An 18,282-nucleotide genomic window follows, 5' to 3' on the forward strand; every position below is an offset into this window, starting at 1 on the left:
TCAATATGTTTTTTAAAGAGCAAGCCACTCTTAGGCATCCCATTTCTCTGCTCCGTTTTATCTGGAACAGGCGCCAGCGCCAGCTCAGGATGTGCGTAAAATGAGATCAGTGCGAGAAACAAAAAGGAGCAGGTAACGGGGGCAGTTCAAATGGACACATCTGGCAGCAAGGAGAACCTGAGAGACACTGCTGGACTGTGTCCATTTGGCTAGAGTGGGGAATCAATATATTTATTTTTCAGATGGGGGAACGGGTGTGGGGAGTGCATTCTTTGGGATGGAAAAACCGTTGCAGGCATGGAGAGGAGGGTGTAGTAGGGAAATATTACAGGAGATTAGATCCCCAAACCCAATTCCAGGGATCAACTCCATCCCTCTTTCGTGAGAATGGACAGGAGTCAGTCAGCGTGGAGCTACAGCAGGGAGTCATTTAACTTGGCAGTTGCTTTCCCGTCTCAGCGGAAGGAGAGAGTGGGCAGCACTGAGGGGAAATGTAACACATGCACAAATACATTCACACCCTGAGGGGTGGCTCGCTCGGTGGGGCAGCTTAGTCGCCTCAGGCGCGTGCGGCTGGCGGGAAGTCCTTGAAGGCGGGCCGCGCCTCCCTCCCGCGTCCTTTCCCCGCCTCAGCTCTCTGGGTCTCTGGCGATCGCCTTGCTGAGAAGCTGGGTGGAGCCCTGCCTGTATAAAACTTTTGCAGGAGACGCGCGGCCGGCTCGAACTCCTGAGGGCGCGTCGCGCTCGTTCAGTGTGTAGAGGGAGAAAGCGCGCGCTGCGGGAGCCGCCACTTCTAGCAGGCCGCCGGCGGCGCACTGAGAGGCGTCCCTGTTGCGACGGGAGAAGCGGGGTCAGGGTGGCAACCCCTCTGAACTGACGGGAAGAAGCGGCTGCCTCCCTGCGAGAGGCAAAGCGAGGGACCATGAAAGGTGGATACATGTTGGCTGGCCTGGCGACCTGGTGGTGGCTCATCTGCAACCCCTTTGCCAGCTGCGGTGCCACGAAGGGCAGCGTGCCTCGACTTCGCCTCTCATCTAAAGGTAAGCTTATGATTATCACCTCACTCAGTAGAAAGCAGCCCCCCCCCTTTGAAAAAAAAAATCATATTTGATGCTCGCTTTCTTTTCTTATTTGGCCTCCAAATCATCTTTGGAGGTGGGACTTTAATGTTCCCATTTTACAGATGAGCAATGGAGGCTGAGAAAGTGCGGCTCGAGCGAGTCGCATCCATGGGCCAGGCAGTCGAGGGAAGAGTTAGGTTTTGAACCCTGTTTTTCCAAAGAAAGCCAAGTCTGCCTCCACACCTGAAGCTTCTGTGTGTATGGGCGCTTTCAGAAGACCTGTTTCGTTCATAGTGATTTGTTTGCAGGGGAATCGGGCAACAGGGGTGGTTTTAAGGAGCATTCATTCTGAAATGTTTGTGGGGAGGTTAGAAGATGTTGTATCATACCTGAAAATAATGGCAGTCTGGAAGCGCTGTGTGTATGTGTGTGTATACGTGTTTCCAGCTTAAGTTGGTTAACAATGAGAATGTGAACACACAACCTTGGCCAGTATTTTTCTGCTGTATGTTGGTCCTTCACCTGTACCACAATAAGTACAGGAGAGGCTTAGAAGTACTTCTTCGTTTTCATACATGACACCAATCCAACATTTTATCCTCTAGAACATGCTAACAGCTCTCTCTGTGTGTCTCAGTAGTTCAGGCTGGGATGGTCCCATGTGCACTTTTTTGTTTGCTGGGTACTTTATTGGCTCCCAGTTGCCACATGGAGATTCTTTGGACTGAGTTCCACATTCTTCAGAGAGGTGGCGGATGATAGAATCCATTGAAGAGCTTTGATCATGACTTATTTCCTGAGTTGAGTAAGAGAAGGTGTAAGAACAGGTGAGGGATCTTGGCATTGGGTGGGAAGCAATGCCTGGCTGGGTTGTCAAAGTGTGTATGTGTCCTAGGGATCAAGAACAGGAAGCTTGTGAGAATGAAGTAATATATAGGTGGTTGTGGAGAAATGGGGGCAAAGTTGCATACATGTCAGCATCCGCATTTTCTCCTCTGTGTGCTATCTCTTGCTATGTATGTAGCACACATTTGAACAGATCATTTCCAGGAACACTCATTTATGAAATGCAGCACATATAACGCATGCCAAATGTACATGAAAATCCAGCAGAACTGCCAACTGAATAGGAAGGAAAAACCAGCCAGCTTTGATCTTGCGCCCTTAACAGCAGCTGCTTGTGCAGAAATCAGCAGGTGAAGCTTTTTACAGCATGACAGTGAACATTATCTCTTGACAATAACTGCATAAAGTAGTTATTGCTAAAGCACAGCTGCAGGGATCAGCTAAACAATTGGAAACTCCACTGAATTCACCTGAGCAAGCCTAGGTGTAAAACTTGCTGCTGATTTTTATTTGGCCTCTCTGCCCCTTTTCGCTTTCAAAGGCTACTATAATCACTTCCAGTATTGGAGGCAATATGGTGAATACGAACTGCAGGAGCAGAGAGTGCTGTCGTGCTCATGTCCAGCTTTTGGGGTTCCCATAAGCACCAGGTAGGCCACTGTGGGAGCAGAAGGCTGGCTAAGACCCAGCTTTAGTCTGATCCAGCAGGGCTTTTCTTATGTTCACTTTGGCAAAGCACATTAGGCAGTTGACTATGTACTGGTGTATTTATTAGAAGTCTGCAACATTTTCTGATGTCATTGTGTGGCTTCCTTTTCTCTCTTGTGTTCTTTTTTCTTCTGTGTGATTTTTAAAAGAACTTTTTAGGTGTGTTGTTTATGTTGCTTTATTGCTTTTACTGATTGAGATGTTTTGCTTTTAAATGTTGTAATGTTGAAGGGACCTCTCTTAAAAGATTGGGTATATATTTTTTTTAAATGAAATGAGATGAAAATAACAATATATGGTCCCCCCAAGTAGCAACCTACTACTCTTACAGAACTAAATGCAGAATTTACAGAATTAAATGCAGCTCATGGCAGGTTAAAAACTATGGGTTGTAGCCAGCTTAGTTGTTCTGTTAGTGCAATGTCTTCTGTTTGCACAGCAGGACATTCTCTCTCCCTCTCTCTCCCTCTCTCTCCCTCTCCTCCCTCCTCCCTCTTTTGCCTCCCCCAAATCCTGTTCTGGGGGTTCCCTCAATCCCCCAAAGCATATTTGGAGGGGGAAGCAGGAAGATGAGAATAAGAAGAAGTCCTATTGCTCAGGCAGAATTCTTTTTGCTTATGCAGCAGTGGGGAACCTATGGGCTAACTTTGACAGGGAATGGGGCAACCCTCCCATCAATCACATGATGCCATTATAATGCAGGCTGCTTTGACAGGTGGGCCAAACTGGATCCCTTGGTGGCCAAGGTTAGCCCATGTGTCTAAGGTTTCTTACCCTGTGCTAATGTATCCATCAGGATACAGACTGATGGTTCTGTTACTCCGTCTAGCCAGTGCCTGCACTCACTTGCAGTGCCTCTTCAAGGTCTCAGCCAGGAAACAGCCCTGCTCTCTGAGAGCCTTCTGAACTGGAGATACCAGGGTCCTTTTTTATGCAAAACATGCACTCTGCTCCTGAGCTATGAGCCCCCACCACCCACCCTCTCTGTGTTCCCAGGAGAAAGTTGTAACAACCATAGCCTACTTTGTTTCAGCTGTCAAGGCTCTGTTTTCTTTAGCCAGCTTGGGGGCAGGATGATCATATCTCAGAGCAGGTAGCATGAATGAGAGCAAGGGAAGATGCTCCAGGTGTTCCATGTGCTTGTAAAGTTGCCCGAACTGTCTCAACCAGGGCTAGCACTTCCAAGATACAGATTGAGTTGTTTCCTGTTGCTCTCACTCTCAACTGGGTTGATTCCGGTAGAATCTGTCACGTCTGCGGAGCTTGAACTAGTAAGCTTAGGAGTGGCTAAAGCACATACATATTTGGAATGCCTGCTCTGCCAATGTCAATTCTGTTTCCTCAGCAGTGCAACGCTGTAATGCTATATGGACTAGGGTCGATTGCATGTTAGAAATACACTCCCCACCTAGCCATTCACTTGCCATCTCTAATCCCCCAAAAGGTTGGTTACTGTCAGATCCACAGTGAACTACTGGATCCAATTCAAGTGTAAGCACACACAGCCATAAAAAGTACCTAAAATAGGGTCCCATCCTGTGTCAACCATCTTGCACGCTACAACCAATGTGGGATGCCCTGTAGGTGCTGCCACTGCTAGATGCCTCTCAGTTGGCAATTGATCTATGTCAAGTCCTCCTCTGTAGTGGTTACTCATTTGTAGAATGCATTGCCCTCCCCGATGAGGTGCATCTGTCTGCATCTTTACTAACATTCAAGAGAACTTTAAAAACCTACTTGCTTACTGAGGCATTTGATGGCTGAAATACACCGTTCCTGGAGACCCTGAGATTATTAGCTGGGAGGATATGTGATTGTTCTCAGATGTTTTAAATGTCTTTAATTTGTAAACAATTGTATTGAAGCCCTGCTGATGTGTTTTGTTGCATTACAAAGATGTGTACAAATGTGACATGAAGGCTGGCAACGTTACCACTGTTGTGTGGGAATCCCTTTCAGAAGAACACAGTGTTCAGGCACTGTGTGCCTATGCTCATCCATAGCAGTGGCCAGAGGAGGAATGACTGCTGGGAGGAACGCAGAGAGAAGGAGCACCATGGTGCATGTGCAGCAACACAACCAGATGCCTTAATCTGCCCCAGCTACAACAAAACATGTCTCTCACATACCAGTCTCTACAGCCACAGTAGGTGCTGTAACCTTCCAACAGTTTGATTTCACCTCCAAAGATGCACTCCTCCATTACCTCCCAAGACAGACGGTTGCTAAGTTTGCAGCTCCTGGAGAGGAATTCCTAGTGTTTTCTGACACCAGAAGCTTAGCAATTTTTTCACAAGAAAGAGGAAAACCCAAAGACTTGAGAACTGTAGTTTGGACAGCCCATATCACAAAGTCACTCAGTGTCAATATTATGGTTGCTAACCAAATGAGTCTTTCTTGAGAATGGAGACCTTTGTGTAAGAAGATGGGTAGGAAGAAAGTACAAAATGCAAGAATCAGAGACATACATTTGGACTTGGGTCTTAGCCAGAAGGTTTGTTCCTTTCTGCATTTATTTTGTTGCCTGGCTCCTATGGAAGCCAGGGGTCAAATCCACATTTGATTCTCATTGGAATACAGTATGCATAGAGGCCCATGCTTGTGGGTAGTTTTGGAGTATAGCATCTCATTGAGGTATTGATAAAATGGCAGCTGCACATACTTAGACATAAATTTTCTCTTTCTGACTGGATATTCATTGCTTCAAGATCCAACTGCATGCAATATGAGAGACTGTGGTCAGCAAGCAAAGTCTCCTTAGCCTCAAATAGGCTAAAGGAAATGGAGGAAAGTCTGCCTTTAGGAGCAGCTGGGGGAATGCAGGAAACACAAAACAGAAGAGTTGGGCTTGTGCTGCCTTAGATTGAATACTCATGCAGATTTTCACCAGAGGCAGATGTGGTACTGGCTGAAGCCCAGACTGATGTATCTAATGATCTGAGAGCCTCAGGACTGGAAATGGTAAAGACTCTGAATCCTCAGTTGAGTTATTCTTTAAGTACTTTGTAGTCATGGACATTTGCCTCATCATAGAAGGGAAGTAAAATGAATCACGCTAAAAAATAATGCAAGCATTCAATTTCCGACAGTTTTTGGTTTTCTAAACTCGCTTGTCAGACAGCATCCATCTACCATAGGGGGTGTTGTAAAACAAGGAAAATATAAATCTGAAAGTGTTCAAGCAGCTCCAAGCTAGGAGAGATTGTTTGAGAACAGTCCGCATCTTGAACTGCTTGAAAAAATAAACCAACCTAAATTTGATGTTTAAATATAGTTCTTCTTTCAACACCTCTCCAACAGTTGTCATAGCTGAATACCTATAATTTACATTGCAGCTTATGAATGCTTGCAGAAACAATAATAGGTGCTATTACTGAAAACTGGACCGCAAATTATTTCAGCGATAATCAAGGCACTTGGACCAGTGCCTAAAAATGTGAATGAGTAGCTCAAGATAACAATGGGCACAGAATTCCAGAGGGGCAGCCATGTTTACCTGTTAACAGCAAACACACATCACACACACAAGTCTTTTGTTTAAGGTGCCACCAAGCTTATTAATGGGTAAGCAACACAACTGCAGGCTTGTACCCAAAAACTGGGCTGTTAGGGCCTGTGAGAATTCCAAGGAGGAGAGATTCCACAGCAAATAACAGAACCCACAAATATCCTGGTCTTGATTCTTGGCCTGCATTTGTTGAAAACTGGATAAAATTAAAAGCGTTGCTTTTAAGGGTATGAATAGGCCATGTCTGCACCTCCCTTAGCTTCTGGAATAGGAAACAGAGAGGAGGCAGCCGCAAGATACACATCAGAATGCAGGAATGGTGTGGCATAGGGAGAATCCCTCCCCCCCCTCATTCCACTGTGGACCCCATGTCCAAATGGCATTGTGCCCATCTGATACCTAGATCTGTGCAGATCTTAAAAAAGGAAATGTACCACTTTGGAGAAAGCAAAATTGTTCCAGCGCTTCAAAATATCCTGCGTTTGTTTTTTGTTTTTTCAAGCCAAGTATTCAACTGAAGACTAATTCAAACATTACTTCAGTGGTATAGTTGGCAGCTGCCATTGTGGATCTTTCTGTGTGGCTACAGTAGATTCAAAAGTTACCATAATTCATGGAGCCCAAACCAAAATATTTTCATGTTGACATCTAGCATGATTTCCCTCTATATTCAGTCTTCTGTTTCAGGGAGAGGAACAGTAATAACCATTAGAGATATTTTATAGAATAGCATGTGGCCTGTTCTAACCAACTGCTTTTCTCTAAAATGCAAGGCTTGGCTCACTAAAGGACCAAAAGTGTATGTTTTAAAGCTTCTCTTCAAAATCCATTCTCATTAAAATAACTTATGTTTATTAGGAAAATACCATAGAGATACAGCTGAATGAAAATATTCAATATATTAACATATGCCTGTGTAACTATTCAGCACTTTCACTGATTGTTAACAATAATCACTGTGGCAAACTCTGGAGATAAGCCATTTTGGGCTTGCGACAATGGGAGCGAGGTAATGTGACCGGGTGCTTTAAAACTTAGATGCTCCCTGTCAGTAACACTTAAGAGGTCTATGTTGTAGTGTTTTCTAATATTCAGCAGCAAGGTTTTTTTAATAATGTGAAAGGAAAAGCTTTGACCACTTATCCCTTAACCAGAGGATCAAAGTAAGGCTGAGGCACGTTGTAAACAAAACTGGATTTTTATTTATGCACACTCAATGAGGGTTAAAGCTTTGTGGTTACTCTTCTAAGGCACAGCACTTTGTTTCAGTCAAAATCACTTTACAGGAGAAATTAAGAACCTTACTTAAAATACCTACTTTAAACTTGTGCCTCCTAGAATGACCATTTGATCTACAAAGGTGGTCAAATGCCCCCAGCCCCTTCTAGAATCTTTTCCTACCATTGAGGGAAATCATTTGGTTTGTCCTGCCCAGCAAGTCCCCACCTACCAAGGTAATTCCCTAGCCCAAACACCTTCCAAGCCTTGCCCAGGTTCTGTCATTTAACTCTCTACCCCTTCCTGTTTGACTAACATTCCACCCAGCCCTGATTGGCTTCTAGGTCTCCCGGATGATGACCCAAGGTGTGCCCGCCACAATTCAAGGTTCGCCAAACATTTTGGGTTTAGGGAAAGAAATGTTAGAAATTGTTGTGGGCACCTCAGAATTCCCATTTTGCAAAATAAAAACTGGTGATGCTCAACAGTGCCCCCCCCCCAAAGCAAAACACTGACGTCCTCACTAAAGAAAGTAGAACACAGAGAAAAGTAGATAACACCCCTCCAACCCCCCCACCCCCATTTAGATTGGAGGAAGCTGGGCTCATGGAGGTTTTACTTCTGGGTTAGCCAGTGTGGTGCTCTACAGACATATTGGACTACAATGCCCATCAGCCCCAGCCAGCATGGACAATGATCAAAGGTGATGGGAGGTGAAGAGGCAAAGAAATGCAAGCTATGAGCATAGGCGAATGCGCTGCTTACTGGTGGTGGGTGGTGTCACATGAATAAGAAGCACACCTGTATGTGAAGGACATGTTACAGCTCTGGGTTTTGGTGGCATCTTCTTGAAATGTATCTGAGCACTTCTGATCTTTTTAAGGTGCAAACATACGTGCTTAATTTCAAATGTAACAGCTACCAATTTGAGTTAGACCCAAGGCTGAGATGAGAATCCTGAAGCCATGGTAATTCACCATGGAGAGAGGGACATGTGGAGGGGGCAAGATGTACAAAGTGGGAAGCATATCCCAGAGGTCTCTAGGTCATTTCTTTTCATTTCAAGTGCGGGACTGGTGTTGAGCAAGGTTAAAATGGTGCATGCACAAATCTCTCTAGAACCACAACAGATTTTAGATCAGTCTTCTGCAAGGGTTACATGTACAGTGGTACCTCAGGTTAAGTACTTAATTCGTTCCGGAGGTCCGTTCTTAACATGAAACTGTTCTTAACCTGAAGCATCACTTTAGCTAAAGGGGCCTCCTGCTGCCGCCACGCCATCAGAGCCCGATTTCTGTTCTTATCCTGAAGCAAAGTTCTTAACCTGAAGCACTATTTCTGGATTAGCGGAGTGTGTAACCTGAAGTGTATGTAACCTGAAACGTATGTAACCCGAGGTACCACTGTATATCTGTTTCATTGCAAAGGCTACTGTCTTCTAGAGTTTTGATAAAGAATGTCTGTGTATTAAAAGAGAAACCTGTGTAGCTTATTTCCTTTATCACACTCTCATTGACCGATTGCTGGATGGCCCTCTGGTTTCTGGAAGTAAGTCTAATGTTTCATGGAACCATAAACATCAAGAATATCCAGTCAAGCTGTGCATGAATTGGAGGGCGTTAGGCTTCTAGCACAAATTCACCTGAGTGCTCAGCATTGTCTCCAATACTACACATACTGTCCCTCATGCACACTCAGAATCTCCCCTGTGGTGTCCCCCAACCCCCTGGAGCAGATTTTGAGGGTGCGTAGGAGACTGCTGGGGGAAGGGGAGGAATGGAAAGTTCCAATGCAGAAGTCTGTTGCACAAGTGGAACAGCAGCACTGAGTACTGTCCTGAATCTCTCCAGTGCTATGCTATGGGGAGGCCTGTGCCAGACCCCACACTGAGCAGGAGGATGTTGAGTGGCTGTGTTTGGAGATGGTGCTGCATGGACCACTGTTTATCACATCTCACGTTCAAGAAGACCTTTCCATTTTTCCTTGTTGCAAAGGAGCAGGACCAAAACATCCTTGTCATCCTCCTTTGACACAGTGAGGTGTCTTGCTCACCCCTCACCCTCTCAGTTTCCTTTCCCTTGTAGTTTATTTTTAAACAGGTCATCCTTTCATGCTGTAGTTTATTTGTTGAGTAAAAGACTCTCACGGTCAGGCTTGCAGCTCACTCCCAGCCCTAATTCGCCTGAAAGTGACACAGCAGATCTTGTGGAAGAGTGTCCAGGGTTTGCAAATGTAATCAGTGCCCAGATTTCTTTTAGCTAAGCAACATCAGCCTTCTCCATAGCGACATATATGTTCTTGAGTTAGCTTTAGAAATAACCTTTCCTCTATTCTGATTGTATGGCTTGAAAGTTTCTTTCACTATTCGAGGTTGTTCTAGTGTGAAGTAAAATGTGATGTGTTCTTTGGGAAAGGGCACAGAGAAAGTTGAACAAATGATTTCTTTTTAAAGGCTTACGGTTTACAAATAGATTGTTTCATCTAAGGAGCTGACTCATTTTTGTCACACATTTGAGGTGGACCATCCCTACTGCAAAATATAATTCCATGTTTACATTTTACTCTTGCCTTTGGGAGCACACAGTGCACAAAAGTTGTGATCACACAGCAGTGATCGAAGGAGAGAATGAGGTGTGTGCCTTGGGAATAATGCAAGAGAGCCACCAGCTGCAATGCAGGAGGCAGCTTGAGAGTAAGAGAAGCGGCAGAAGGAGAGAATTGGCTTAGGAGTTCCGTATTGGAAGGCTGAGCTTGATGGTGTAAGGAGGGATAATAAAATCCTCAAAGAGCAAGAGCTGGCTGTGTGACAATCCAGAGAGGTGCCAAGTGAGGCAAGTGTGTCAACAGCCAGGATTAACTGGAAAGAGGCAGAATCCTGTCCCGCCCTTTGGAGTTGGGTTTTTTTTTTTTAGTATTTCTGGATGTTATTTTCCACTTCCTGAGACCAGCTGCATCACATAGTTTCCTTCACAGTGTGTAGGTACATACAAGGAAGTAGTAAGCTTACTCTGATAAGAATAGTTACCTTTGCGGGGTGGGAACTCCTTGATGTTTGTTTTGCACATGAGAGACACCAAGGCTACATGCTTGTTTGGGAAAACTCTACCATTTGAGGGGGTTCCTGCTTTAAGCGAAAACCAGCTAAGCAGTCCTTGCTGTATATGCAATAGAGGGTTGAGTCTTTTCAGAAGCAAATTTCACAAGTTGGATCTGGACCAAAACCTTAGGGAGCCACCAAAGAGAAAGTGCTGTTGTGTATCTCATAATCGCTAGAGTGGGACTCTGCTAATAAAATACGCACATTATTATATGCTTATCTTGCCCTTCTGTCAAGGAGCTGAGATGCACATTTAGCTAAGTTACCCCAGGTGATGTGATTTGCACCTGTGTGTAGCACCTCCTGGTCAGCTATCACTTCAGTCACTGCTTTCCTTGTGCAGTTTTCCTAGAGGCATTTTTATTTATATTTATTTCACATTTAAAGTTGATGCCAGAGCATCCACTGCTGAATTGCTTACTAAGGACATGCTGAGTGCTTAGACATTACTATCTTCACTGACTGTTTTAAGATAGCCTTCCCCAATTTTGTGCCTTCCAGAACTGCAACTCACAACAGCCTCTGACAGCGTGGCCAATGCAATTTGGAGCTGTAGTTAAAGCATCTGGAGGACAGCAGGATGGAGAAAGTTGCTCTTGGGTTCTGTTCTGTAAAGCCACTCGCTGCCAGTTGCTGTCCAGAGCCAATTTTCTCTTGTTTGAAAAGTTCCCAGGCCATGTAGATTCCAGGCTTTGCAACATTTTAAGCATTTAATGAGGAGGGCAAGCTAGGATTATGCTTCGAGTGCCTACAATTCCACACTATTCTTTTCTTGAACTTTTACCCTGCAAGAATTTCTGGGGTGGGTGGGGGTGGTTGCAGGCGGGTGCAATCCTTCCAGTGCTGGCAAAGCAATCAAAATGGCTATTACCCCCCCCCCCCCATTGGGGACTGAAATATGCTTCACGGCTGGTTGTGAATGGTCTTCTGATAAAGAATCTTAAGGCCCATTGACACTTATCTGGTGCGCAGGGAAACAGCTGTTTGGGGCAGGCGCTGCTGAGGCTTTTGCAGTGGAAAAGGAGAGCTGAATAGGATATTCATTTGCTTTTGCCAGTCATGGAAATTAAAAAAAAGGGGATTTTGAAAATTTCACCCAGACTCTGGAAGTAACAATTTTTCTTCTCTATGTAGGATTTATTCATTTTAAATGGTTTTTATTGATATATTAAACAGGTGACAGTCTATTTAACTCAATTCTATTAGTTAACTCTGGACCACGCAGGAGTAAAGCCCTTATATTCATGACATGAGAAGCTGCTGCCAGCTGGTCTTCAAGTCCAGTTTCATTCATTGTTGTTGCTGCTGCTGGTATGTGTCTGTCTCAAGAGACAATGGAGTGTGCCTCCAAGAGTGAAGTCAAATTGCATTGTTAGCAGCTCCGAAGTGGCTTTTCCTGGTGCGCAAGCCTGGATTGTGTGTATGGAGTTTCTGGGCTGCCCAGATGACAAAACTCCCCTCTTAGCCTTCCTGATGTGGTTCAAAAGAAAGCAGAGCAATTTGAAAGCACCATGCAACCAATTTAGGGATAAATTGCCACCGTACTGCAAAAAAAAAAAGTCCCTGGTTTATAAGTTCCTCTCAATGTTTCTGTTTCATGAGTTCTCTGCAATAGCCAATAGACAAATGTTTAGGCCTTGCAGGGACTTTCACATCTGAACAATCAATAGCCTTGATGCCACCAGCATGGATGTCAAAAAATCTTCCATTAATTTTTTTTCCATTTATTTCTTTCATTGAGAAGGACGCCACATGAGGTGTGAAATCCATTGATTCATGCATTATTTAAGGTATTCCTTAATGTACTACTCCCCAGAATATCTGGCTATCTGGTCACCCCTACAAAAGATGGTGATCTGTCTCTTTGTGTCCACATCCCTTCCAACATAATGGAGCAATCCCAGATGTCATATGGGAAAGCTGAACCAGTGTCCTATACTAAGGTTACCAGATTTTTATCAAAGAATCCGGGGAAACTTCCTTTTTTTTTTAAAAAAAGAGAGAAAAAAAGTTTTTTTATTTTTATTTTTTTAAAAAGAAGTAATATCTTCTCTTCTGTGGTCTCCTCTGTTGCACAGCCTTCCTTCTAGCCTGCTCTCTTGGAGCGCTAGCCGCCGTGGAGTAGGCTCAGGCCGAGCCTGGGCTCGTCCACGTGTTGGTGCTCTCCTACTTCTCCTCCTAAACGGCAGCAGTGGCAGCGGAGCAGCAAGGTCAGGGCTCCCCTCTTTTTTCTCCTTCCTCTTTCTCTCTCTTCCTTCTCCTTCCCCCTGCATTGACTTCGGGGTTTTCCTGGCACCAGAGCACCGCTGGGCAGTTGGCCAGGTGGCCGGGCGCTCTCGCACCTGGCTCTATTTGGGTCACAAGGCGGGCGGGTCAGCAGTTCCCCCAGTTGATGCACTGGGCGTCCCCGATTCCTCCTCAGCAATGGCAGTGGCATTCTCAGCAGCCCGGATCCAGCCTGGTAGCAGAGTTGGCTCTGGCTGGCTTCAGGAGCTGCCTGCTGCCGTGGCGCCTGCCATTTTGCCTCACCAGAAGTTCCCATATGATGTGTCTTGTGCCGTTGAACCAATTGCTCAACATTCATTCCCTACTAATAAATTTACAACACTTAAAATATAAATCCGGGGATCTTAAATGAAATCCAGGGACATTCCGGGGACAGATTTGTAAATTTGGGGACTGTCTGGTAACCATATCCTATACTAGCTGTTTATAACTTTAATTGTATTTCCCCTAATAAAGGAAGGTGTAAATTAGGCTGGTTTGGTTGACCCAATCTTTTTCCATTGCAATTCACCAATATTTTGGCCCAAATCTGATTCCCAAACTCATTTCAGTCCACACAGAGTACCTATCAATTTGCCAGCTAACCCATTATACATTTTTTACTTTTACAGATAGGAATAGATGATAATATTAGCTTTTCAAATTACATAAGCATCCCGCAGGGATGCAGTTTTATGTTGGGAATCTAGTAGCAAATGGTAAAACTGGTGAACTTCTACCCATTCACATCCCAGCTCCCTTTGTCCATTAGAAGTTGTTCTTCTGGTCCCATTTTTCCATTCTTGAAAAAGCCTTTTCAAGCCAAAAATAGCTGTTAGCTTTCCACAATACTATACCCTTTCTTAGGTTCTCACATTTCACTACAGGGTGATATATCAAAGGGAGCAGCAGTGAACGCACCAGAGAGGAGGATTTCTGCCAACCCCTCCACACTTGGAAGGCACTTCTAGTAAAAGCGTTCTGCATGTGTTTTATTGAGAAAACCATGAATCTAAAGAAGCGATGCACCCAGATTATCTTCCCACCCAGCATGGTTGCTTCCAAATGGATCCAATATTTGTTGGCTTTGGGGGATTGATTTAATTTAGAATAATACGTAAAAAAGGTATAATTAATTGCTCCTGGTCATAGGTAAGGCTACTTTCCCCCTGTTGTGTACAGATTTATTTATTTTTTGTGCTTGTCCTGTTTGTTCCATAGCACATTAGCCAAAAGCTTTGAATTTCAATTTCCTGCCTCATAAAATATCTGGTTAAGGGCTATTAATGATTCAGCCATTTTATGTGCCTTCGGAGCCACAAGTTTCTTTCTCTTGGATGCCAATATTTTATTGGACCCCCATGTTTTCGTATTAGTGGTTGGATTTATACATTTTAAAGCACTTTCACTGGAAAAAGTGCTGTGTAGTTTGCACTTGGAAGTTTCGACTCAGGGTGCTCTTTGTGTAGACTCAGCTGAAAAGAACAGGGCAAGCAGGGCAAACGCCAAATGCTTTCTTCGTTCGATGGGACGTGACAGTGTACATCATGGGTTAATAGCAGCACCTGCACATCACAATCAATAACTTGACTCAGAACTTCAAGGGCTGCAAGTACTCTGCTTTTCTGGTTGTTGGTTTTAATTTTGTGCCACCAAGGATGATGCTCTCATTTCCCTAAGAGGCACAACTGTGTACCTGGACAGCATATTTTTATCTATTTAAAAGATTCCTGTACCGCTCTTCAGTGGAGCTACCAAGCCCTCTGACAGATGGGGAAGAATTCAAACCTTTAACATGTGCAGAAGGAAAACTTTTAGGACATGTACAGTGTGTGTGTGTGTGTGTGTGTGTGTGTGTGTGTGTATTTGGGGATAGAACAGTGACTCCAAGGAACTTGAGGAGGAAATGGTAATATTCCTACTGATCTCTTTCCCAGAAGATAGGCTTATAGAAGATAGAAACCAAGATAGAAACCCAGGAAGCCGCCGGTCAGCTGAGTCCATTTATTGGACTAAGCTGACTGGCATCAGATCTCTAGGCTAGGGTTTCAAACAGGGTTCTTCTTACCAAAAGGCAAGGCAGTGTAGGTACAGTTTGGGTACAGCATTGGAAGCAATGGATTGGCTCCACTGCAAGCCAACACTGCACTGAGCTCCCAGTGCCTTGCCCCTGCCTTCTAGATAAGTAGCCGTGGCCCAATGCATTTGATTAGAATTACTGACTCCCATGAGTTTTCATTCTTGGGCTATGGTTTCCCAGACTATGTGAGGTCCTTGCTCTGGCAATCACCCGTCTGTCATGCCAGCAGCAGATCAGGCTATATGTTTTCATGTTATTAGGTGAAAAGGGAGGTTCTTTAATCAGAGCCAGGTTCTTGTCTTTTCCCAAAGTGCGGTGGTGACACAATAATGCAGCAGGGAGAAGTGGGTAGCATGAAACCTTCTCAAAAGCTTAGAAGAGATTTTGCAGAAGGGATGTGTCAGCAGCACCACGAAACTAGAATAAGTGTCTCTTTGCTTAGTTGCTCAGGTCTGTTGAGACCTGGCAGCAACAGGCCTGGATAAATGCGAGTGTAAGTCTGCGCTGCCTATATGTGGAGCAACTCTGGGCAGGAAGCCCAGGCTTTCCTTCCTTGCTGGTAAATGGAGTGACGAAGAGAGAGACCATTCCTCTGATTGTCGTAGAACAGTGTTGATTTTTTTAAAATAATATTTTTATTGGTTTTTATTATAACAAACATAACAATAAATATTAAGAAATAAAAAATAAAAAATTTGAACAACTGTATCATTTTGCATAACGTTTGTACATTTAATATAGTACCGAAATATGGGATTTCTCCCATCCACCGACTTCCCTCTACCCCTCTGTGGTTCCATTATTTGTAGAACAGTGTTGAAACTTCAGGCTCCATGCTGAAGCAAAAGTGTTGTGGGCCTCTTATGGCTCAGCCATCAAACTTCTTTATAGTCCAGCCTTTAAACATCTTTAATGTTGCCTTTGGTACAGTAAGTCACCCAGATGAGGCCCTGTTGATAACCAGCAGTGAAACACAAGTGATAATTGCTTCACAGTCTTTTATTTATTTTTAAAAACATTTATAGACTACCTTTCATCGTAAATAGCAATGCAGATTACAAGAGAAAATGAATACAATAAAACAATCCATTTTTTTAAAGGAAAAAACAGAACCACTACTGATATCTAGGAATTCCAGTAGAACTGGTACTAAAAATCAGTGCTCAGGCATGCATGCCCTTTCAAACATGCATGTTTTTGCCAATCGGAGGAAGGCAATCACAACAGCTGCCCTGCAATAACATCTTTACAATCACCCAATCAATATAAGTTTCCCCCAACTGCTTAGCACTTCTAGTAAGGGTAATGTTTTACTAGATGTGGCCATGGCTGTAGTGAACGAAATGTGCCTGGGCCTTGACGTACATCCTCATAATATTATATACTAATAGAAAACTAATTCTCTGTGTGCAGACTTCATGTCACCTGAAACAGCATAACTCATGTCCAAGAGAGAGACTGCAGCAGGCTTGGGGGAGTCCCAGCAAGTGCCAGCAATATTCAGTGGGGAAGCCCAACCCAATGAAGACTTACCATGGTCAGTGGTCATAATGTGATAATGTGGAGTAATAGGAGAGGATAGGGTGGAAACTGTTGTGAGAGAATAGAATACAGTCGAACCTTGGATCCTGAATGCCTTGTGAGTCGAATGTTTTGGCTCCCGAACGCCAGTTTGCGAACATTCTTTGGAAGCCAAATGTCAGATGTGGCTTCCACGGCTTCCAATTGAGTGCAGGAAGCTCCTACAGCCAATCGGAAGCCACACCTTGGTTGTAAAATGTTTTTGGAAGTCGAACGGACTTCCAGAACAGATTCCATTTGACAACCAAGGTACGAATGTATCCTGAAACAAGACATGACTGGCTGAGTAGGGCAGAAGCACTCCACACTGAAACATTTTGTTACAGGTCCCACTTGTATCTCCTTTTGTCCTTAGTTAATGTGGCACAACCAGATTGTGCTTGATGCACCCTGAACTTGAATTCCCACAGAAGGATTCATCCATATTGGTAGAAAAATGTAACTTCTAATGAACAGCAGATATTAAAGCTACTGATAGATGAATCTGTGCACTAAAATGTTTGGCTAGGTTGCTGGATCAGATGTGCCTTTAAGCCTGCTCCATTCAGGCTCTTCTTATGTTCTTGGTAGACTGACCATACTGCTCCATAAGCTGTAGGAATTGGCAGTAAGGAATTTGCACAACTAACCCTTTCCCAATGTAACCTAGGTAATCAAGTTCAAGAAGCTCTCCAGACTCAAAATTCTGGTGTATGTTGGCTGCAGTGAAGTCTTTGGTTATAAATGTACCTTTTCTCAGAAGATTATGTAATAGATGTGTTATGGCGCTCCATGATGCCATCATTCTTTTCCCCGAGAGAATGGATTTTTGAGTGTTATTGCACTCTGGAGAGGGATTGGGCATAATCCCTGAACCTCACTGTTGCATCTGACCCTCATCCATTCTTCTACTGCATTAATCTCTTTCTATATGAAAACACTTGAGCAGGAGGAAAGTCTTGCCAGATTAACACAAACCTCCCTATTCAAGGAGAGGAAGTTTTCTGAAACAACAAAAGCATGAGAGCCCGTGCCAGTGCTATTCTGAGACAGGAAAGTATTATTTCTGTTTAATAATAGAAAAATATATGTCTTCTTTTGAAGTGGCCTCTTCTGGTGCTTATTATTGCTGAGAGTCCTATTAGTCTATAGGAGTAGAAAGACAGCCAGCTGCACAGTGGAGAGCAGACAAGACACATGTGTTTGCCCAACTCTCGTATTTTAGCCCTAATCTTGTACATCTAAGGGCCTTCCCCAACAATGGATACTTATGATGTGGATTCAATGCAGATATCGTTCTCCCTTGTCTAATGCCGTTATACAAATCTGTGTTGGAACTGCATATGAAAAACTGTGTACAGTTCTGGTTGCCTCACCTAAAAAAAGATATTGAAGAGTTGGAAAAGGTCAAGAAAAGGGCAACCAAAATGATCATGGGGCTGGAACACAACTCCCCTATGGGGAAAGGTTGTAGCACTTGGGGTTTGCTAGTTTAGAGAAAAGGTGAATGAAAGGGGACACCATAGAAGTTTATAAAATTATACATGGCATGCATAATTTCCCTCTCTCATAACACTACAACTTGTGGGCATCTATCTGATGAAGCTGAATGCTGGAAGATTCAGGACAGATGAAGGAAAGTATTTCTTAAACTGTGGAATTGTTACCCTACAAAGGGGGTCTGGAAACACACCGGTCCTCTTTAGCCAAATGAAGACAGCAAAGTTGTGGAAAGAGTTCAGATTTATTGCAGACTGCAGTAAGAATAATTGATCCAGAGGAATGCTCCAAATTCTGGACCCTGAATACAAAATTTGAGATGCTTTTATAACATTCTCTTTGCATGGTTAGCTCATGAACGATCTCTTTCAGCAACATGTTTGGATAATAGAATGTGTGGGCAGCTTGTGGACTCCGCATGTTCACTTCTAATTAGTTT

At 43.9% G+C, this 18,282-nt stretch overlaps 1 protein-coding gene across 1 annotated transcript in view; it reads left to right on the forward strand.

Moving 5' to 3' along the window:
- The first annotated feature begins 540 nt into the window (after window positions 1-540).
- Window positions 541-18,282, forward strand: part of SEMA3G (semaphorin 3G) — a 76,187-nt gene continuing 58,445 nt past the window's right edge. The window contains exon 1 of the mRNA XM_081900280.1: window positions 541-1,040. Coding sequence (XP_081756406.1) covers window positions 923-1,040 — 118 coding nt within the window. The 5' untranslated portion in view covers window positions 541-922. The remainder of the gene's footprint in view (window positions 1,041-18,282) is intronic.

This window comes from Podarcis melisellensis (genome assembly GCF_964234715.1).
Source record: "Podarcis melisellensis genome assembly, chromosome: 2".
Classification (NCBI taxonomy): domain Eukaryota; kingdom Metazoa; phylum Chordata; class Lepidosauria; order Squamata; family Lacertidae; genus Podarcis; species Podarcis melisellensis.